Source organism: Drosophila arizonae, chromosome 2 (assembly GCF_054131065.1).
Source record: "Drosophila arizonae isolate 15081-1271.41 chromosome 2, UAZ_ARI_1.0, whole genome shotgun sequence".
Classification (NCBI taxonomy): Eukaryota; Metazoa; Arthropoda; class Insecta; order Diptera; family Drosophilidae; genus Drosophila; species Drosophila arizonae.
The window spans coordinates 9344460-9367122 of record NC_142922.1 but is presented as its reverse complement, the minus strand read 5'-3'; the positions used below and the strand labels follow the sequence as shown (position 1 = coordinate 9367122).

Genomic DNA, 22663 nt, shown 5'->3' with positions numbered 1-22663 from the left:
TTCAAGCAGTTCATCAAATGACTGCAAATACAGACATTCGACAGGAGGTTGACTTCAAAGTGAATTCCTGCAATATTAAATTGATCAAATAGAGAGGAAAAGTCAAGAACTTTTACCACATTATGCCGTTGCATAATTAGTTAAAATGAAGCAAAAAAACTTTGACCAGCTGTTAGCTGCTTTTTGAGCTCTCCGTTTCAGTACCTTTGCAAGCTGTTGCACTGCATTGCGACGGCAACCGCAGCTGCCACGCCTCAAAGTCAGTGAAGGTGCTGCATAAAATATGCATAAGGAATTGCAAATACTATTTTCAAGCTGCTTTAATTGGCACTTTTGTTGCTACGGGCGAGAAATTGAAAGCCACAACTTTTTTTTCAATCTACACTTTCAAGGGGTTTCAGTGTGAGGCTTTGAGGTTTTGGATTTTGTGGCATCAATGAAAATATCAAGCGCTGCTCTTTGCGGTTGCAATAAACGGTTTTGCATGGCTGACTTAATAGCCAGCTCGTGTCGCAGCTGAGTGCATATTACGTATACGCAACGCATTCGCTTCCACATTTGTTGACAAGCCATTCTGTAAAGTTTTCCGCACATTGTGTGGCCATCTAATAAAAGCGGCCAGCGACTCTCCCGGCATTTAGGCAACCCAAGCAAAAACATGCTGCATACGTGAAAAGAAGTTCATGCAACCATTCTCTCTCCACTCGCTTGCAACATGCACTGCGAGTGTTTGGGGCAAATGTTTTGTGTGTTGTATTCGGTTTTTGTCCGCCACTAGAAAAACAAAAGCCTTACAAACCGAAAGCGCTCAAAACGGCATGAGAGAATTACACAGGTGGAATGTGAAGAAGACAGCAAACACCAGCAATCAACTGCGCAATACTCTGTCAGTTTGTGGGGAACAACTCAAGACAGATGGAGCTATCCATTTACAGAGGTAGATGAATATAAATAGAAATTCTCGGTTTGTTTATCACAGTTGTGTTTTTTCAACAAATATTATTCTTTGGGTATGTGTGCAAATGGTATGCTCCTGTTCCACTTTGTTTATAGGGTATGCAAATAAAGGGAAATAATTACACAAACAGTAAAACATAAAACAAAAACATAAGACGCCGTCGCAGCAAGAGTTGGCCAGAGTGGGCAAAAAAGCAATTTCTTAGGGCCAGCACGTGCCTAAATTCATTTTTTCGCTATCCTTAATTATTTCGAAACGAAACGAACTAAAGGGCCCAAAAGCGCAAAAAGTGGCCAACAATTGGACAACTCTTAGCCAGATACCTGCCCGAGAATTTCACTGGAATTTTGCTCTGTCCGAGACAGTTCCAGTTCCAGTTGCTTGGCGTACTTTTTGTATATCATTTGCATGTTTCTCTTTTATTTACCGTTGGAGGCAGCTACCCGGCTTTGTGCGGCTTGAATATTTAAATATAAACAGAGATATTAGATAAATTTTAAATGTAAATATGAGAAAATAATTATAAATATTACATGATATATATGATAAATAAATAATTTTCGGAACTTACTGTGCTATAAATTATAGATAGCTACATTTGCTCTAAGTATAATTAAAGCACTTTACTTACGCCGATGTTTAAAAGCAGCCTTTAAGCCCTCCTTCTTTAATTTCCGGCTAATTCCTTTCTCTACGCACCCGATGAATTAAAGCTGTTTTGTGAGCCTGTCGGCATGAGTTTTAATTTGGGTATTGTCTTTGCGCAAATTGTAAACAATTAAGAACCCCTTTTTTTTTGTTTGAAGAGGGTTGCAATTAGGCAATGGGCATTAGCGAGTGCGAAAGTTTTTAAGCCGCTTTGAGCCGTTGCAGCTGCGTTGCTCTTTTATGAAATTACAAATTTCAATTCAGCGCCCCAAAAACCAGCCTTTGAATCAATGTCTGGTTATTTTTCTCCCTTTTCTTCTTCTTCTGTTAATTGGGTCCAGCTTGCGGGCTCCACCGATCTGGCCATCGAGCTCTTTTTAGCCAAGTCCGCTAATTGTTGGTGCGGCCAACGTTTTGCGGCCGGTAAGCTTCACAACTGACAGCCTCAAATTGGCAGCTGCATTTGTGGCCACACCCAATCCCACGAACTGAAGGCCAGAAATTCACTGGGCTTTTGTATAGAAATCGCTGCATGGACATGGATTTGAATGCCTAATTAGGTATTATACCAATTTATAACTGATTAAAGTTCAATACAGTTTCCATTCCATTTTAAGCTCATATTGGGATCTATGCTCTTTGTGGTTTAGTATTTAATATTGAATAAAGCGCTGTCATGTAAATTAGGGCGTGATATGTTGAGTAATTTTAATTTAATGCAACTATGGATTAAAAGAGTGAATTATGGAAATATGTGTTTTAGTACCAGCTAATTGATAATATAAATAATTGGGGATTATGTTCAACAAATTATTAAAATATAAAACTTCTGCGTAATTAATTTCCAGTTGAAAATAAAAGGACATTCAGTTAAATAGTAATATAAAACAATACAAATATATTTTTATGAATGTATATCAGTAAATTATTAAATTCAATCAAAAAATAAATACATTTTTTAGCTTCATCGTGTTGTGATGTAAAAATATCTTTATTTTTAGGTATAGTTGGAGCTAGAGAGTCTTTGTCATCCTCTACTGTGCCGAAGCCTTCTTGTTGAACAGGAACTTATATGGGTTTGCCTATAAGTCTTGGCCTATTAAGAGATTCAACACGTTCAATTATACTCTGCTAGCCCACTTTTATATGTTATTTTTGATTCAGTTTTTTATGGCCATCAGTGTGATAAAAACGGCTTCAGCCTGTTACACACGCATTTGCACAGCTTTATGATACACTGAATTTAATGTCTCTCGAGCTTTAACAAAGCAATTCTAAAGGAGTCTACAACTGCGGGCAGAGCTCGCGCTGTTACGGCTGATAAATTTACGCTCATTTAATAAATTGCTTATGAGCGCTTTTACAAATTTTTGGCGCAACGGCGCACTCACACACGCGCAGCTACACGAATAACCCGAATTACTCAAAGCAAATGTAGTGTAAGCATATATGCGAATATAATAAATATACTCATGCACAGTTATATTTTTATATAAATAAATGTTTGCTTTGTGGCGTGTTAAATTAATGAAGTTTCGCTGTGAACGCGTTCTGCTTTGATTATGCGCAATTTGTCTAAGCCGAGCAAAGCGCCATCTGTTGGCGGTTTGTCTGTTTTGGTATATAGGTTAATAGAGTTAGGTTTTATGTGTACTTATGATAAATGTAATCTATATATCATCTATTTTTGGACACATCTACTTCGTTAGCTTGTTTGCAGTCAGTTCGATTCGTCAGTTATTTACGATTTTTGATATGGATATATGTATACAAAGGCTAAATGTCTATTGTAGTATTTGAAAAATGGCACCTGAAATCGAGAATATGATCTGACATATAGTCTATATTAAAGGCCTGACTAGTATTAAGAGTATTAAACAATAGATGCCGACGGACTGAAAATAAATCACATAATTTGTGCTGCAGTTGTCTTCGTTGCTGCATTGGGGCTTGCGTGTTATGCTGCCGTTTGACTATTGGCATGGAAACTGGGGGCTTGGGCCAATGCGGGATTCGTAACAAGAAAACTCATAAGTATTTTACATATAACATTTATGCAGTTCAGTGACTCCGCAATGCGTCTCAAATTGCGATAAGTCGCACGTATTTGTTTTGCATTTACATATGCGAGCAATTTGCTTGTGGATATTCTTCTTATATTCTTCTTCTTCTTCTTCATCTTCTTCTGCTACTTTTTGGCAGCTTTAAAAAAGTTTTCATAATCATAACTCTGTCACAATTTCCATTGTCTGGCATTTCACGCAGCGTTCAATTTCGCCAGCACGTGAAAGCACTTACTGTGAGAGTGTGCGTTGGCGTGTGTGTGCACGGGTGTACATGTGTATGTGTGTGTGTGAGATGAAAAGAAACTGGCGAATGGAAAATCAATACATATTTATGAGTTCATGTTGTGGACGCATTTACAAAACGAATGCTTACGCCTTATGCCTGGGGGAACTTTTGTCAGGCTTACTTCTTGTTGGAGTGCAGCGCATAAACAGCAATCATGAGTGGGGTGTGGGGGCTGGAGCCACGCGCATGGGGCCTAGCATTATGTGTGATATTTCTTATATTCGATTTTAAAAAGTCTTAGCCAGTAAGCCCCTTACATACATTATTTGTTTTATTTGTTTTGCAGCATTGTTTTTATACTGCTTTTTGTTTTTCCCATTTTGTCTTTTTTTTTTTTTTTTTTTTTTTTAAGCGAATAACAAAAGCAATTCGTGCTACAATAAACAGGTGCTCGACGCTTCGTGGTAAAATAAAAATTGTAAATGCCGTGCGCTGTGAAGTATGCTACGATTTTCGTTGCCTGTAAGCGGCTTACGAGCTCAGCCGCAAGTGCAATTTGCAGCATGGCGAGTGCATGGCATGGCGTCAGCACTCGCCGCAGAAGGGATCAGCCAGCAACTAGTGCAGTTAATTTTTAGTGGCATTAAAAGCATCAACAGCCAACAACAAACGAATTGCACTTAAAATGCAACTTTCTGCAAACTGGCCTCAGGAGGCGACTTTAATTCGGAAAAACTCTTAAAGCTATTCGCATTCTGGCTGAACAGGTGAGCAGAAAATGACAGTAACAGGCTGCAAGTTTTCTCTGTCTATGCATGCATTCGCAACAAGAGTCAATGTCAATACATTTTATTGCATCAAGTGCTGCACTCAAAAGGAAGTCGAAGCACTCAAATTGCATTTTGCTCGCTTATGCTGGATGCTTCGGCTTTTCCTTTTGCCTCAATTGCTCTGTCTCTGAACACAAACTTTTTAGTGCTTCAATGTTTAGATTGATTGCAATCGACTATGTGTGTGGGTGTGTGAGTGTGACTGTGTGTGTGAGCTGTGTATGTGTGTGCGTGGGCATAAAAAATCAATTAACTTTAACTGTGAATTGGATGTGTCAAGTGGACGAGCTGTGCATATCGATTGATTTGGGCGCTGAATATATCTCCCAATATCCTGTAGCTATAAATTGGGTCAGCATCGGGTACACTCACATGAAGCCCAAGTATAGAAGAGACTAAAGGTATCTAGTATGATATCTGGAATGTTATATATGTTTGGTATGCTTAGCTTTAATAAAGCCTATTCTTCTTTGATATACGTGTTAAATATACGAGCAATGCTGTATCAAAAGATGTCTCATTCAGAAATTCATATCTGCCTAGAGGGTATCTCTCGTCTCTCACACTTCATAGGCTTGCCTCAAATTTGTTCCATGCTCTGCACACTTGACTTAATTGCAAGTGAGCCGCATAATGCGAATGTTGTCGCAGTAACAACAAATTGCTGCAGGCGCCGTTTCGGTAATTCAATAGGCAGTCATTTTTGCATTTCAAATGACAAATATGGTCCCGGCTTATCCCCAGTGCTGTAACGGAAAACCGCTTTGATATCAAACAGGCCACTAACAAGCCAGAAACTTGCCCGGGCTTTGGTTGCGTCTCGTTTGTCAAGCCAAGAGCGCAATTTGATACAAGGGCTCAAGTCTTTAACTTTAGCCCTAATCAATGCGAAATAAATGGCAAGAGCCAAAAAGGTTGACTTTCCCAGCAGAGATATATTAAATGTATTTACATATATTTATGTATGTGTGTGTGTGTATGTATGTATGTATGTATGTACAAGACATATTGTAATGGGATCCACAAATATGGTCACAATCTGTTCGAACTTTCAACTCTGTTGCATATTAAAGACTGCGCAAAACGTGCGCAGTTAAGAATTTATTTTTCTTTGCTGTTTTTTGCACAATGTATCATCCTTGTGTTGTATACATCGAAATGTAAATAAATAAATGAGCCTTTTGCCTGGCCACAGCAGCCCATTCAAATCCTTTTCACATTTGCATAACATATTAAATATGCAGGACACAGATAGAGAGACAGAGAGAGAGAGAGAGAGAAAGAGAGAGAGAGCCATACACAGATTTCCTTATGACAATAAAATGACCTATGCGAGCTCCACAGTCAGCTGAAAGCTCTGCTACAAAATGCCAACATTAAGCACAATTGGTGGCTCGGGTGGCTTGGGTGGTGCAGTGCTGTGACAAGCGACGACCGACGAGCGAGATGCGAGCGGTTAGAGGCAGCTTATCGCTTTGTCGCTTCAGGTATGCGAACTTGGAGCCTTTTGTTCTGTGACAAACGAGCAATTGAAATCTATTTCGATGGCACTGCAAAGGCATTTATCATTGCTTCCATTTAAGGCTTAGGCAGCTAGCTTATGCTGAGTGTGTGATGGTGTGTGTGTGGGTGTAGGTGTATGTGTGTGTGTTTGAGTAAATGCTACTTCAAATAATTGAAATTGCGTGCAATAAAAGTAAATTATATCGATATAAATGTGGCAAGCTTTAGGCTCGATTGAGATATATGTTGGGACAGAATAACAGGTCAGATTTTGTTATCTGGTTGGTTCCATAAATTCTTTAGTAATTAAAAAAAAAAATTAAAAAAAAACAAAAAAGAAATATATAATAAGATAATAATAATAATAATAATAATAATAATAATAATAATAATAATAATAATAATAATAATAATAATAATAATAATAATAATAATAATAATAATAATAATAATAATAATAATAATAATAATGTTAGTTACTTTATATCCCTTCAATTTCCATCAGGGAAATTTTTATAGCGAAAAATTAAAAATTGGGAATAAAAGTTATGATTTGATTTTTATACAAAAATTTATCTGTAATAATTATTTTTGATTTTTATCATATAAATTTTTTATAATAATTAAAACTAATTTTGTTACAAAAGATTGGAAATAAAAGTTTATCCATTTTTTTTAATTTGCCGTGAAAAAATAACTTATGTGTGTATTATGTTCCCTCTCTCCTTTGGGCTTCTTTTGACCCTCAATTTTTTTAAATTCATAACTCTTATTTGCGGTCCCTGATTTCCATAGAATTCAGAGGATTTATATATATTCTCTTAAATATCGTGCCTCAGTAAAAATATTAATCGCACAAGCGCCTATCGCTCGCACCGTTCATTACTACCAACAACAAAATGAATAGAATTACTCGTTTTTAGGTTTATTTAATCATTATTCTAATTAGATATTCCGTGTGTCTCGCTATACAGCTTATTCTAATTAGATATTCCGTGTGTTTCGCTATTCAGCTTATTTACTTCAATGCGAACCCATCTAAAAATTTACGGAATTTCAATGGAGTCCCCGGGGAATACTCGGAATGCTAGGCACGTATCAGTCGCTTTTCAGTATTTTGTATAATTAGCAGCTGGGGAGCTGACCTCTGTAATCAATGCCATTCAGCAGGCAATTTAATCAAATGGGCTAACAATTCGCATTGAAATTTGAATTTGTTGCACTGTTGACAGTTTTACGGTGCGCCAAATGCCCAATCAGCTCATCAAACGAATCGAGTCTGCATGCAAATAGCTGTCGCCCGAGTGTCGCCGGCATTTAGATCAGCGAAATGGAATACCGAAATGCAGCGGAAAAGACATCACGAACTGTCAGCTACTGAATCCACTGCAGCTCGTTTAAATTTCACTTTCAAGAGTGTTTCAGTTACCTTTAACTAAAATTGAAAATTTAAAATCTTTATATAAACATTTTAATTGATTTCGTATGAGAGACTTTTAAGGCAGCTCCATAGTGGAAATTGACTTCGCTGGAAATTTGTTTACCTGGCAAACAGCTATCATTTACATATTGTATTAATTGGTATTTCGCGATAGTTGGTCAGCAAATTGTTGACTTACGCAGCAAGGTAAAAATTCAACAGAAAAAAAAAAAAATAAAATAAAAAAATAAAAAAAAAAAAATTATAAGCCAATTTCTTGCTGCTCCAAGCGAAAAGCAAATAACAAAACAGAAAAAAGAGAAAAAATATATAGAATAAGCAGGAGTACGGAACTGCAAGATGCCCTGTAGACTACTCGAATATAATATTAAAGTTCTTCAATATGTTAATTTAATTAATTCTCACTCACTGGCAATCGCTTCGTCTGAGTGGCAATCATTTAAAATGGCCGACCTAAGTGAATACACCCCATGTTGGCAGCTTGATGTGTACTGGGCATAATAAATTATCGACTGAATTATTGATGCGGCTCAGTGGGATGTGCAAATGATGTTGTCAAAGCGAACGTTTGGGAAACATTTTCCCAAGTCGATTTTTTTCATGCCAATCATTTGCTTTACACGCGCTTTTCACGCAACATTTAATGTTTGCGGCAGACTTTCCATTCACAAACGAATAAGGCACAAATGAAATGAATGGAAATGAAAATCGAAATAAAAATGAAATAAAATAAAAGGCCAAAGCCAGGCGAAGACGACAGCTAAAGGTGACAGATTTGTGCAGCGTAACCTTTGGCCCATGACTGGGGGCCTGGTAGGCGTGGCAGGTGTGCAAATTGAGTATTGACCAAACAGCTGAGCAAACGCTGTCGTGACCTGCGACAATTGCGCTCAAGCCTTGCTGTATTTATATAAAAAGAATTTTGAGGAAGCAAGAGAGAGAAAGAGCAAAAGGGAGATAGCGAGAGGGGGAGAGAAGGAGACAGGAGGAGATAGAGAAAGACCGACAGCTGCTTGGGGGCAAGCTGGTGCCATAAAGTGTTAATAGGCAATTAAATGTAGTTGGCCCGCAGTGGGCGTGGTAAAACCGTTATGCCGATCACGTATGCAAAGCTGTCCGCAAATCCAAGCTGAGTCCGTGTATGTGTGTGTGTGAGTGGGTATTTGTGTGCAAAGTGCAATCAGTTCGAGTGTTCAATGTTTCCGTTTTCATTTCCGTTTCCGTTTCGAGCCACCTGCATTGTGTGGCGTTTGCATATTGCGTCTTTTGTATTGTCCTGTCATTTGCATTGTCAGCAGAACTCAACTGAGCTCAGGGTGTGCCACGCGTGTGTGTGTGTGTGTGGGTGTGTGTGGCTGCGGGCGTGGCATGCAAGTGACGCCAAGGACAATTGGAAACGAATTGGTTTTGCATTGTGCAGCTTGGCCAGCCGCAAGTCCCACTAGACCAGCGGCCAGCCGGAACTCATATCAGCAACTGCAAATGGACACCTACGTTGCCTGCGGCGTAGCTCATCTGGTCTGACCGCAACCACGAAACGCCACAAAATGAATTCTGGCTCCGTTTTGGCCAAAAGTTGACTACAAAATCAATATTTACTTCTGCTGCCGCTGTTGCGGCTGATGTGATGGCTGCAGTGAAATTAGCAAGCGACTGAACTGAAGTGAACTTCGCTCGCGCTTGCTCAAGCAGCAGAATCCCAGCTGCACTTGCCTCAAACATATATTTTACTACAACAGCCACGAGCGCAGAGAGAACGAAAAAACAAGTACTAAAAGTTGCTGTGGTTTTTGGCTTTCAGCTTGAAGCAGACAAAAACAAACAATATGTAGACAAGCAAGGAGAAAAACTGAAAGACAGAGAGAGTGGGAGGGGGAGAGAGGGAGAGGGGAGTAACAGCAGGCAGATTGGCATGCATGGCGTATACATAATATGCGCAAATTAAGTACACGAATTGTAGCAAAACATGTTGAAATGCAAAGGACTGAAGAGTACTTGACTAAGGGATACTTTGTAAATCAGACCAGAGTTAGCCCGAATGATATATGTGGATGTGGCAGGTCGATTGCTAGATTAGATTAACTCATTCAGGTATCCAGGTCTACTTTAAACTAAACGACATTCAGATGAGCTGCATGTAAGTCCTTTCACATTTACAGGGCATTGAGGCGAAACCCAATTGAGTGCATGACAGCAAACTGTAGTGAATGTTTGTCAAGTCGAATGCCAACACATTTTCCGTTTTTGTCTGTGTTTTGTTGGAGCTCTTGCGAGCATTGTTCCGAAGCCAAGAGCAAGACGAAGAGAACACTCGAAAATTAATGAACCAACTGTTGTACATTTTGGTATGTGCACAGCAGAGTGCATAAAAAGGATTCAATTTTGCAACTTTTAGCAGCCAAATGAAAGTTTTTTGTGTGCCCGTTGCCATTGGGATGCCGAATGAGCCGAGTAAATTTGAAATATTTGAGGTTTAGCTGTATCGTAGCAAGAGTCTAGAGTGGTCCCAATTAGATGTTGATTAAAGAATTTTTGAAGAAAAATCAGAAAATGTATAAAATGTTACAGTGGGTAGATAACAGAAGATTGATAGATGGGTCAAATATAGACTGGCAGATATTATTAATAGATGAATATTTATATTATAAATAGATCACAATCATCATATCTATTTGTATTATATATTTTATTATATATTTTATATTATATATAACTTATTTATTTTATTTATCAATTAATATTATTTGTGTACTAAAAATTGAAAAAAGAAAAGGAATTAATGGATAATCGAATAAATACAGTCGAGTTTCAATAATTTGTACCCCGCCAAATCGAAAATATGCTATCCCCTTGAATGAAATTTTTTCTTAATAAATCTCGATACTTTGAAGTTCTTTTGTCATTTCGAATTATCGAGGTTCTACTGTAAATGTAATTTATCTATGATTTCATATGCTCGCTCAAAAGCATTTACAGCTCATGCCCCGTTAGGATAATAATCCATTACGAAACTTGGTCTGAAACAAAACATTTCATAGCAACTAAGCAGTTAAATATTTTACAGTTTTATAATAGTTAATTATTCATTTAGCTTGTTTCGCTCTGCTTAAAATTTACAACTTAATTTGCAAATCGTTGCCATGGTGTATAAACCTTGCCCCGTGGGCCGCACGCTGCTGCTGCTCGTGCTGTTGCACATGCCACATGCCACACGCCACAAAAATTCTATTTTATGCTTAAATATGGAAAACTTTGCCCGGGGCAGACTATGCGTGCTACGTGCAGCATAAAGTCATGCATGTGTGTGTGTGTGCCCATGCATATGCGATGTTTGTGTGTGTGTGTGTGTGTGCTCGGCCATGCTTTGCCATATTGACCCACGAAGCCATCTGTGTGTGTGTTTACATTGTATGCTGCAATAAATTTGCAAATAATCCCACATTTTTAGTATTAAGTAATTGCTGTGGGCAATCAAGCAATCTTCCAATTTCACATGCTCATCTGCGAATTAGAGCACGAGTGGCCCAAAAAGAACCAGAAAGAAGGTGAACTTGGCCTAATGAGTACCTGCTCGGACAGTGCCACATCCCGGAGTGTGCCAGCAAATGACGAATGTTGCTGCCCCCACCTGCACTCAGTTTGTCTCTCATTACGAAACCTGCGCAAGCTGTCCAATTAGCATAGTTGGATGTCGGCCATAATTAGTCAGTGGCAGACGTGTAGGGCAGCTAATGAATGCAGCACTCCATATCTATTAAATCAAATGGGATGCATCTGCACTCGAAACCATCAACTCGACGACATTTTCTCTTTGTGCATGCGCTCGTGCGACGTCATTTCGTGTTCATTGTATTTAAATTCTCGTGAAACTCAAAGCAAACAAGTGATAAAAGCTGCTTAAACACACACAATCACACACACCCAAACAACACACACATACACACACGCATACAGTGCCACGCTCAACATGAATTGTACTTGTAATGCTGAAACATAAAAAATGCATCAGCTGCTTCTTGTTGCCATTTGATGCTTGTGGCGGTTCGCTGCAGTTCAAAGTTCGACAGGAGCAAGTGGCACACTGCTGAGACATATATATGTATGTATATATATGCTTGCTATATTATTGTACATAAAGCTTAAAGCATGGACTTGTGGCATGCTAACATTAAGTTGTAAAAATGAGATAAAAAAAATTAATTTTCAGATACCAATGAAAACTATAAAATATTGAATAAATATACGCGAGTCAGGAATATGTATAAAATGAAAAAATTTAACAATATGAATATGCAGATATTATAATAAAAATATAGATATAGATATATATAGATAGAAATAAAAATATTTAAAAAAAAAAATTAAAATTAACTAATTCTTCTTAGAGTGCAAAGTCTATGTAAAATGCAACAGAATTAATGAAACAATAAATGTATAAGAGTAGCAACGAGATTCTCTTCCATGTGTAACATAAAAAAAAATAAAAATAAAAAAAACCAAAATAATATAGTCAATATAATCTAATAATAAAAGATAGGCTCACATCTGCAAGATGCTTTTGTAACTTCACAAGGCAAACAAATTTCCCCATTAATTACGCTTGCCGTGCGGATAATGCGCCATTCTTGCATTATTTTCTATAATTGGGACTTAATGACGTTTCAGGCCTTTCCGTAACCTTGTTCACACAATTATGCAATAATTCTACGCCTGACGAGCGCTTTTGTACTTCGCCGTCTGGCGGACCTTTTTGTTTTTCTTGGTGGCACTTGAGTGGGTTGCCTATCGCCATATCGATATGGCGCGAGTCGGCTGCTGTTGCGGTTCGAGAGCTATTGAAAATTCATAGGAGAACACAGCTGACCAGCACGGCGTATGCGTAATGCTATATAAGCAAGGAGTCATTGATACTTAATTGGCTATCGGCAGCGATAAAACTGGTGGAATACACGTATATTATGTGCCGCATACCCGGGCAAGACAAGACATTAAGCATACGACATGTGTGCCAAGCAGTGAGCTGGCTGACGTTGAGCAAACATCGTGCAGAACAAGCAGAATAACAACATCGTAAAGCAGCGGCACGTAGGCCAAAAAGGGGCAAATGACATGGTACAGTGGCAGCTGCCTATGAAGAAACTTTAAAGGAAATTTATTGCTCTTCAAGTACAGCTGACTTTCAAAATTTGCTGCTCAAGTTAATGTGATTCATTTCGATTAAATTTCAGGAATTTTACTCAATTCTCACCATATCTGTCTATCTATAGATTTTCTTATAGGCAATGCCATTTACTTAATGCCCAACCCCATGTCGAACTGAGTAAGTCGCTGCTCTGTATTTTGTAGGCTCATTAAGCTCTAAATCTGTGCGCGTGACCGCACGTTTCAATCTTTAGTTGCTCGTTTTTACAATTTGGCTGTCGTTAAGCAAGCTACAAAATGCATGTGCGGCCATCAAAGTTGAATCGAAACTCGAACTAGCTCAAAGCCTGGCTCTCATTTCGCCATTACCCAGCCACCCGCCCAGCCAGTCAGCCTGTCCGCCAGTCCGCCATCCTGACACGGATTAGACTTCTCGAACATGAACTGCAGCACATCCGAAGTGGAATTCACTGTCTGAGACTAAGTGCTTTTTCATTAGAAATGTTTCTCATGCATTATCAGAGCATTGCCTCCCACTCGCTCTCCCTCCCATTCTCTCTCTATCTATACCTCTCTCTCGCTCTCTGTCTAACTCGCCACACAAGTTTTTGTCTTATGAGCGAGCTTTATTTTCCCCACAGCGGAACAGAACGCAAAGCGAATTTTTAATTGAAAAGTTTTTCATTTTTGTGTATGTGAGTGAAATTAATTAGATCTCAAGGAAAACAACATTCTACTCATTTCACTTGATTCCACTAGGTGTGTGTGTGTGGTGATAGACAAGTTAAATGAAATTTGTGATTTAAGTGCAAGCTAAAGCCGTCCATAAATCAAAGCTGGCATTCAAGTCTATGCAAATGTTGTGGCTGCACTTGTTACACAGAAGCTAATCCAGTTAAGACTTTATGCAAACAGCATCATATGTCACTAGCTGAGCCAACTTCTCGCTCTCTCTCCTCCCTCTTTCTCTCTCGCTCTCCCTCCTCCCTCTTTGCCCATATCACTTTTTCAAATGAAATTAGATGCTGTCGTTGGCAGCAGCCAGAGTCGACAGACGCTTTGATTAAATTAAACTGTAAAAGTTGGCACAACTCTACCGAAACACACACACACACACACACACACACACACACACATACACGCACACCCGTAGACCGACTGGCCACATGTGTGCTTTGGTGCCACCTATGGCGCCTTCTGTGGCGGCGGCTCCTGCTGCTGCTGTTGCTCCTGCCGCTGCTCCTGCCGCTGCTCCTATGTCAAAGTTCACGCTGCGTGTGCGTAAATAAGGCCTGTTGCCATACGAATTGTGCGAAACTAAAGCAGCTAAAAACGTATAAGCCCATATAAACATAATCCGTTGCATATACAGGGTGACGCCGAGACTGAGTCAACAAAAATTCAATTTCATGTGCCAGCTGATGCTGTCTGAGCTGCTGTCTGTTTGCATTGAATTAAATGCATTTTAATAGAGGTCTCAATGTGGGAAAAGGAAGAGAGAAAGAGAGAAAGATAGACAGAGAGAGAGAGAGAGAGAGAGAGAGAGAGAGAGCGAGAGAGCGAGGGAGAGCGATCCATTGATCGAGAGAGAAACACAAAGAGCTAGACAGAGAAAGATGGAGGGTGATAGACAAATAGAGAGAGAGAGAGAGAGAGAGAGAGAGAGAGAGAGAGAGAGAGAGAGAGAGAGAGAAAGAGATAGGTTAGAAAAGGGAGAGGAGATAGAGAGAGGTAAATAGATAGAGCGAAAGAAAGAGCGGTAGATAGATAGCCAGGGAAAGATAAGGATAGACAAATATATGGTTACATACAGAGCGAGAGAAAGATGGAGAGAAAATTGTTGTAGATGCTTAAATAACTGATTCATTCAGACACCAAATTTTTACTACATTACATTAAACCTAGGGCCACATAAAAGACAAGATTAAATACCTCATTTAGTTAATTTTTATTTTCATCAGAAAATATTTAGTAAATATAGAAAGCTCATTTTGAAAATTTACAGATGATAAAACACTCACTCTTTCATTCCTAACACCCAATAGACTCACTTGAGACTGTTTTTTTTATAAGCTCTGTATCTCAATTGCTCTCTGCGTATCATATATGACCCTAATACATATATGTATATCACAACAACAAAAAATTTCAATCAAGATACGTGTAAATACTGTCTGAGCTGCAGGCCAACAAGGAGTGGGCTCCGGCTTATGATCCGCAGTAACCCTGTATATTGTGTATGTTTTAAAAATGTAGACAGGCAGCTGCTAAGACCATCAAGAACAAGGCCCGTTGCCTAATTTCATTAAATTCCAGAAACCTGTTGTCTTAAACAACAAAATAATAAGGAGAAAAAAGAAGAAGAACAAAATAAAATGCGGGTAAAGCGATGCCAGCGAAAGAATTCAATTTAAGTCAGCCGCAGGGTGAGCTGCTTTGCTTTGCTGCAATTGACGGGAGTTGGCGAGGGGCAAGAGGGGTATTAGCAGTGGGCCAAATGAAAATTGTGGTTGGTGACGTGTGGTTTTCAGCGGAATGCCAGCCACACAATGGCTGAGTGGATACAAGCAAATGAGGTAAGGTTTCGCTTTTAACAAAAGTTAATGAATGTGTATATGTATGTATATGTGTATAGGCCTGTATATATGCAACTCTCTATATGTAGCTTTAGCATACATATGGGCATATTTTGTTATCCACTTGATGCAAAACATCTTAATGGCAGACGCGACATTTAAGTGCTTGAAAAGTCAACGCAACTTTTCCAATTTTTATGGAGCAAACATTAAGCGAGTGTTTGTACGCACTTGTGTATCTGTGTCTGTGTGTGTGTGTAGGTACTTAATATAAATATAAATGGCATGTGCGTGCGAGTCGTTCAAAAACGCTTAAATATCGATATGGATCATTGCCTGGCAATGACAGTTGAATTTTTGCCAACTTTTTGGCAACAAGCGCCTCCCCTTCGCTTCCACTTTTATGCATTTCTTTATTTATTTTTATTTATTTATTTTTTTTTTTTTTTTGTATTTGGTATTACGGGTCAGCTCGTACCTCTAACTTATCGCTGTGAAAGTCAACCCTAATCACATTTACCCCCGACATCCAGCACAGCTTTTAACCTTGTCAAGCCTCGGGTAGCTCAGGCATTGCAACAATGCAGCAATGTCGCCTTTGCCGTCGACGTCGACGTCAGCGTCGGCATCTGCGTCAGCGTCTGCGTTGTGGTCGTGCGGTTAAGAGGCACTGGAAAATTTATTACTTTCCTTGGTGGCCCAGTCGCCAGCCAGCCAGCCAGCCAGCCACCCCGTGTCCTGCCCTTCACTGCCCTGTGCAACTGCCGGAGGTTTGCGGAGTGATTTTCTTGGCCGCACTGTGTTAACTGTTTGAGCAGCTCAAATGAGCAGAGAGTTTGTTAGTCGACCGCTCGTTCGCCAACTGCTGCCGGTTGCCAGAAAGTCCGACTCTTGGCCCCGTTTGACCAAAGTTTGTTTACTTGACGGCTTTGCATTCGGCATTTTCGGCTATTGTTGCAGCCCACTAATTGGCGTTTGCCTTGCGGCGCCCCAATTTTAATATTTAATCCAGAGCAAACGCTGGCAATTAAATAATTCAAGATAAAATTTATTTGAATTTGCTCAGAGGACGTTTGCTTAAAGTATTTGATGCTCTGTTTATAAATATTTGATTTGCAGCAGGTAAACAATGCGTGCTGCAAATATGTTTTGCTCTTGAATTTATCAATATGTCAAATATTAAACAGAAATACAGAATGATTTTAAGAGGACTATAATAGAAACTCCGTTTAGAGTAAAACTTAATGGCTTAAAACTGAGTAGCATATGCATATACAATTAATGATTATGGCTTAATCAAACCATATTTCGCTATAGCTTACTCTACTTGAATCCTATATGCGTCATGCTTCCTCAATTTTTTCATTTTGGATTTCTATTTGAATTATTTGTGAAAAAAAAAAATTTAGGAAATATAGCTCTAAAAAAATTACCCATTCACAAGCGACCTCGAGCTGAAGGCGTTTTTAGTTGTGGCAGCCACAAAATGTTGTATAATTCATTGCTTCACGTCTGACACGTGGCACCTTTCACAGTGCCAGCCATAAAGCTATAAAGGGATGAAGTAAAAATGTCGAGATGTGAATGTGACACTTTTGATTGAAAGCCAGCTAACACCCGCACACACACACACCAACTCTCACAGCACACGCATACACACGCGCTTATGTTTATATGCGTATGAGGGTTAAGTGTGTGAACATTCTGTGAAGCCTAATAAAATTCATACTCGTCATACATTATGCTGTATGGCAGATAGTATTTGAATTCGTCAGATAATTGAAAACGTGTCAACAAGTTGGGCAAGTTCTGTAAATAGGAAACGCTGAAACCCACGCAGCTTTCAGGTCCTCAAGCCGAACGTGTCACGAAACGCAGCAATATAGATTATCGAACGAGTGCTTACCTAAAGCGCCATCAAGCTAAGCCTAAGCCTGGTAAACCCAACACAGTTTCAAGTGGATTTCCATGTCGCACAAATGCTTACGATCGCATGTTATAATGTTTAGTTATTGATGTTAAGAGTGAGTGGTTTTTGAGTTTTATCCAAACACCTTGAGTTATGAGTTGTGTCTTGGTCTAGCACCCAGCGGAACTTCTCTGGGCCAGATATACATTCCTATGAATCATATAAATGTGGAAGTCTTCTATATATAGTGTACTATGACGCATCAGAAACAAACCTCAATAATGAACATTTAGCAGGAATTTGTGGTCTGACTTTAAGACGATAATTCGTATGAACTTTGCTTGGATATTTGAAGACCTTTTTCTCAACTAAAGTAAAATAATATTAATTCATAATTTGACTATTTACTATGGCCTAGGTCATAGTTTGAAGGTTTGCTGCGTGTTTTATGAATTAGTGGACTAGACAAACTTCATACGTCACATTGATAGCCCTGAGACATGAGTTTTTTTTTTTAAATTTTGTTTTCTTTTGAGGTATTCTCTCTAACAAATTTGCGCTTGAGTGCTAATAACAAATCAAACAATCGACTGAAGTTCGCATTGAGCGTTATCGGTCGCAGATAAAACGGGTAACAGTGTCTTATTTGGAATTAGTTGGTAGTGCTCGAAGCAAAAACAAAAATACAACAATGTGACGATAAGCGATCGCCCTGCAAACTGTGATAAGAAATAAAAGCGATCGTCAGCTAGGCGAGTGAGTCCGCCGTGCAGTTGAGCGCGACATTCGCCGAGCGACGGACGCGTGACAAATTGAATTGGAGAGCTTCAGACGTTGCTGAGTCAGAAGCTATGAATGTGCTCGGCTATTTACTAGTGGCACTGACGGTATCGGCGGGCAGAGCTTATGGGAACTCGGACAGCGATGACAGTGACGAGTCGCAGTGGGAGGACTGTCCGGTGGAGCACCAGCTGTGCAGTTTAGAGAGCCGCAATAATACGCCCGTGCGCTGCGTGGAGAAGCTCTTCAGGGCAGACATAACTGGCCTGGTCTACTGCAATGCCCAGCACTGTGAACCGGAAACGTTTAAACACGATTACATCGTACGCAATCACGACCAGAGCCCGCATGTCAACAGCTGGAAGCGGACCAGAGCGGGCGAGGTGGGCACGCTGCACGACGTCTGCCTGCTGCGCAATGGATTGCCCGTGACCCGCAAGTGCGAGGTGTGGGGCATGCGAGCGCGGTGGGAGTCGCTCGACCAGCGGCCGTACGTGGTGTGCATGCGCAGATTCCGGGAGCGATCGATCAGCGTGGAGCTGAACAGCCTGCACGACGACATGCTGGAGGGCAGGAGGCGTGCCAACAGCACCCAGGAGCGTCGTGGCACCACGGCAATGATGCGCGACATGTTCCGGCAGCACGACAAGGCCCTGCTGCCAGCCGACGTGCATGTGGTGGGCCAGGTGTTCGGGGAGCTGCTGGAGCAGGAGAAAGACGCCGCACTGAGCGCCGATCTGATCAGCATTTGTCGCGAAATCATGTCCAGCGATGCGCAGGTTCTGCAGCTCTCGGCTCAGCTGAATGCGACCAACTCGCTGCTAAACAAATTCGAGGACTACATGGATGCACTGCCGCAGCAGCTTGTGCCCCGAGAGCGTTGCGGCAGGGTCGTCGTTCATGCGGCTGGCGAGGCTGGCGAGGTGGCTGCCAGTGGCATGGAAATCCTCAATAATGCCAATCTCGGCGTGCATGCCATGTTGAGCAGCAACCTGAGCGTCTTCTATGTGAATCCCGAATGCGAAAGCATCACGGGCATAGCTATATATTCAGCGGCAGCTCCAGATCGCAAGCAGGCCGTCAGCCAGTTTTGGTTTCGCTTTCTCTATGCCAACGAGAACCTGGAGAAGCTGCGCCGGGAACAGGACCTGGAGACGGCCACGTATGTGCCAGAGCAGCTGTGGAAGCAGCTGAAGCAGAGAGGCGCCACGTATTTGATACTCAAGATCTATGGCCACGACGGGCTCTTTGTGGAGACAGCTCCGCAACGCAGTCGCAGGCCGCGCAGCAAAGTCTTGTCCATATCGATACCCGGCTGCGAGGGTAAGTAAATCCTTCCATGGCTACGATGCGTGTGTAACCTGATCTTGCTTTAGGCACGCAGTTGCCCCAGCCGCTTCCCTTCCTGCTGCGCAACGAGAACCATCGGCAGCCGGACACGCGGGCTGTCAACGCAGGCTGCGGCTGTGGCTACTGGAACTACCAGACTTGGGTGAGCGACGGCATCACCACCAGCAATGGAACGGATCTGCTGCGGGATCCGATAGTCGTCTGCCAAACGCGCCACCTGACCCAGTTCTCGTACCTGGTGGGCGGCAGCTATCGCAGCAACGACCTTGGCGACGAGGTGCTAGTGACCCCAATCAATGAGCGTGTGCTGGACATCATCTCCATTGTGGGCTGCTGCCTGTCGCTCTTCGGCGTGCTGGGCATCTTTCTGACAGCGCTGCTGTTCAAGAGCTGGCGCAGTCAGGCGTCCACCAAAGTGCTGATGCACCTCTGCCTGGCCATGATGCTGCAAATGGTGCTCTTCGTGTTCATCAACACGGACGACATCTCGGAGCAGCTGGTCGTCCATGGCGACAACGTGCGCTGTGTGCTGCTGGGCGCTGCCATGCAGTACACCATTCTGGTGCTGTTCAGCTGGATGCTGATTATCGCCTTCCTGCAGTTCCAGCGCTACGTCACGGTGATTGGCGTCGAGCGGCCGCGTCGCTACATCCTGAAGGCGGCTCTCGTGGCCTGGCTGCTGCCCCTGCTGCCCACGCTGCTGGTGGCGTGCATCGATCCGGAGTCGTATGTGCCCACGGCCGAGCAGCTGGCCACGGACACGGGCATCTGCTATCCCTCCGGCTACGGGCTCACCTTCGGCATCGTGCTGCCCGTGACGCTGATTACGGTTGCCAACCTGGTGATCTTTGTGTACGTCTTCTACAGCATTTCGCACTCGCTCAGCCAGAGCATTCAGCGGGCGGAGCGCAAGTTGGTCCACAAACAGATTCGTCTGTCTGTGCTGCTCTTCTTCCTGCTCGGCCTGTCCTGGATCTTTGGCATCTTCGCTTACATGCAGGCGGGCGTGGCATTCTCGTACCTCTTCTGCCTAACGGCCACGCTGCAGGGCTTCGTGCTCTTCATCTACTTTGTGCTGCTCGACGAGGTCAATCGGCGAGCCTGGATAGGCCTGCTCTGCCCCACCAAGATGAAAATGGACGTGCAGAAGCGCACTACCGAGTTGCAGTCGATGACCACCAGCTCCACCAACTATTCCAGACCGGTGCAAGGGGCAACCAGCTGCTGACTGAAACTTTGTAACGAACAAACTCTAACTAGCTGCGTATTCATAATTTATTGTAACTCATATTTAATCAATAATTAATAAACATTGTGTAAATTATATAATACAACCGTCTTTAAAATACAGAAAAAAATCATGTTTGATGATTAAAATATGCAGTGAAGAGAGTGAATTTATATAAAGAGTCGATCGTATTTGGGCTTTGTGTTCACAATATTTTTTTTATCCCACATGTATGTCTCTCATTTGAAATAATTATAAGAAATTCAAAAATTATTAAATAAAATTTATGCTACATATAAATTTTCTATTATCTATGATAAATGTATGAAACTTAAACATAAACACGATTCACTTTCAATTGAAAATATAAAGTAAGATTAAACGAAATATTTATAAAAACTCTGCATATTTATGCCTTTGTAAGCAGAGAGCAGATCAACGATTAACTTAATAACTTAATATAAATTAACTTAGAAAAAATTCAGTGAAGTTTCTTTAATATTTATGTGTTTTGTGTAAGGTAAGTCGAATATAGTTACGATTCACTTTAATATAGAATTGTTGTGCATTAAGATTAAGCGGAAAATTAGAAAAAGTTCCTTCAATATTTATGAGTCTCTTCTAAGCAGAATACCCAAGCCACGCTGCGATTCACTTTAATATAAAATTATTATAAATTGAGATTAAGCAGAAATTTAGAGAAGGTCCTTTAATATTTATGTGTTTCATATAAACAGCATCACAGACTCGCATATTCGCTGCTGTTTAAGGGAGAAGGGCGAATGTGCAAAAGGTATGCGCGTGTGTGTAATTGAAGTAGAGAATGCTTTCTGTTTGATTAGCTATGTGATAAATGTAGCGCTCGAAGCTGATTGATAGTCAGTGTGCGCACTGAAGAGGCGGAGCCAAGGGCGGAGGTGACAGCCGCACACAGTAGTTGTTACTAAACATACACATATACATAGGTGTATATATGTAGGTGCTTATGTGAGCCCAGCCACATTAAACTGAGTGAAATATTCAACAAGCTTGGCAAGCATCGAATCAATGTTGAATGAAATGTGACTCAGACAATATATCTAATATCTAAAATCGATACATAACTTGCATTTTTGTTTTTTCTAGATAGTTTCAAATTTAATATAAATCAAATAAATTCCAGAAAAGTTGGCCAACATTTACCACTGTATGTGTGCGCTTATTTGTGGCTTGCGGGGTGGGCGTTAGCGTGCATCCGGTGTTTGGCATGGCATGACATGAAAAGCACATTTCGGCAAAACTTTCAGTTTTGACAAATGCACACAGCGTACGGGGCGTATTAAGGACGTGCTCATGTGGCGTATGCGCGATGCGTGAACTGTGAGCTTTAAGCGCGGAGCTGCTGTAGATTTGTAGATTAGAAAAACTCATATGGAAGGTCTGGCTCTCTGGCTATGTGCGCATCGATATAATTACATATTTAAAGAATTTTCTTGAGTCATGGAATGTCAAGGAACCCGACGGTAAAGGCGAAACAATCGCTGAGCCAACTCAAGCTAAAATTGGCAACAAGTCAACATGGCAAAACAATGTCTTGATTGTGTGCATTAGGAGTCAACGACTCGGCAAATGAATTGCAGGACAAACAAATTAAATTTGCTCGCATAGCAGCAAACAACGAACAACGAACAACAAACAACAAACAGCAAGAGACAAAGCAACAAAGTTTCGAAAGAGCTGCGAGCCCTACGTCTGTGCACCCAATCTACTGTCATCTAATTACATTTCTTTTTGATGGCCAACGCGGCGTATGAGCTATTTTGATGACACGCACCAATTTTTATGCTTCGCCCCAAAAATCTTTGGCTTAGCTTGGCATTCAGGTTGCCTCTTTCAGCCCCAATGAACTTTACTCTCGACCCAGAGTTACTTTTCTAATTGTAGACCCTTTCATGTGGATCCATATGTGTGCTTAAGGTCAAACATAAATAAAACTGAAATTGTTTTGGGGCAAAATTGATTATGTT

General features: G+C 41.0%; 2 protein-coding genes across 2 annotated transcripts in view; one reads left to right on the top strand and one right to left on the bottom strand.

Moving 5' to 3' along the window:
- Window positions 1-22663, bottom strand: part of LOC108609340 (putative peptidoglycan muropeptide transporter SLC46) — a 65179-nt gene that overhangs the window by 3987 nt on the left and 38529 nt on the right. The gene's annotated exons all lie outside the window — the stretch shown is intronic.
- On the top strand, window positions 18064-20910 carry LOC108621344 (uncharacterized). Its single transcript, XM_018018606.2, has 2 exons — window positions 18064-19402; window positions 19456-20910. The coding sequence occupies exons 1-2, from the start codon at window positions 18151-18153 to the stop codon at window positions 20655-20657; spliced, it is 2454 nt and encodes an 817-aa protein (XP_017874095.1). The 5' UTR covers window positions 18064-18150; the 3' UTR covers window positions 20658-20910.

Coding starts and splice junctions, on each gene's coding strand:
- LOC108621344 (XM_018018606.2), top strand. CDS start 18,151: ATGAATGTGCTCGGCTATTTACTAGTGGCACTGACGGTATCGGCGGGC. Junction 19,403..19,455: donor ATCGATACCCGGCTGCGAGG/GTAAGTAAATCC, acceptor ATCTTGCTTTAG/GCACGCAGTTGCCCCAGCCG.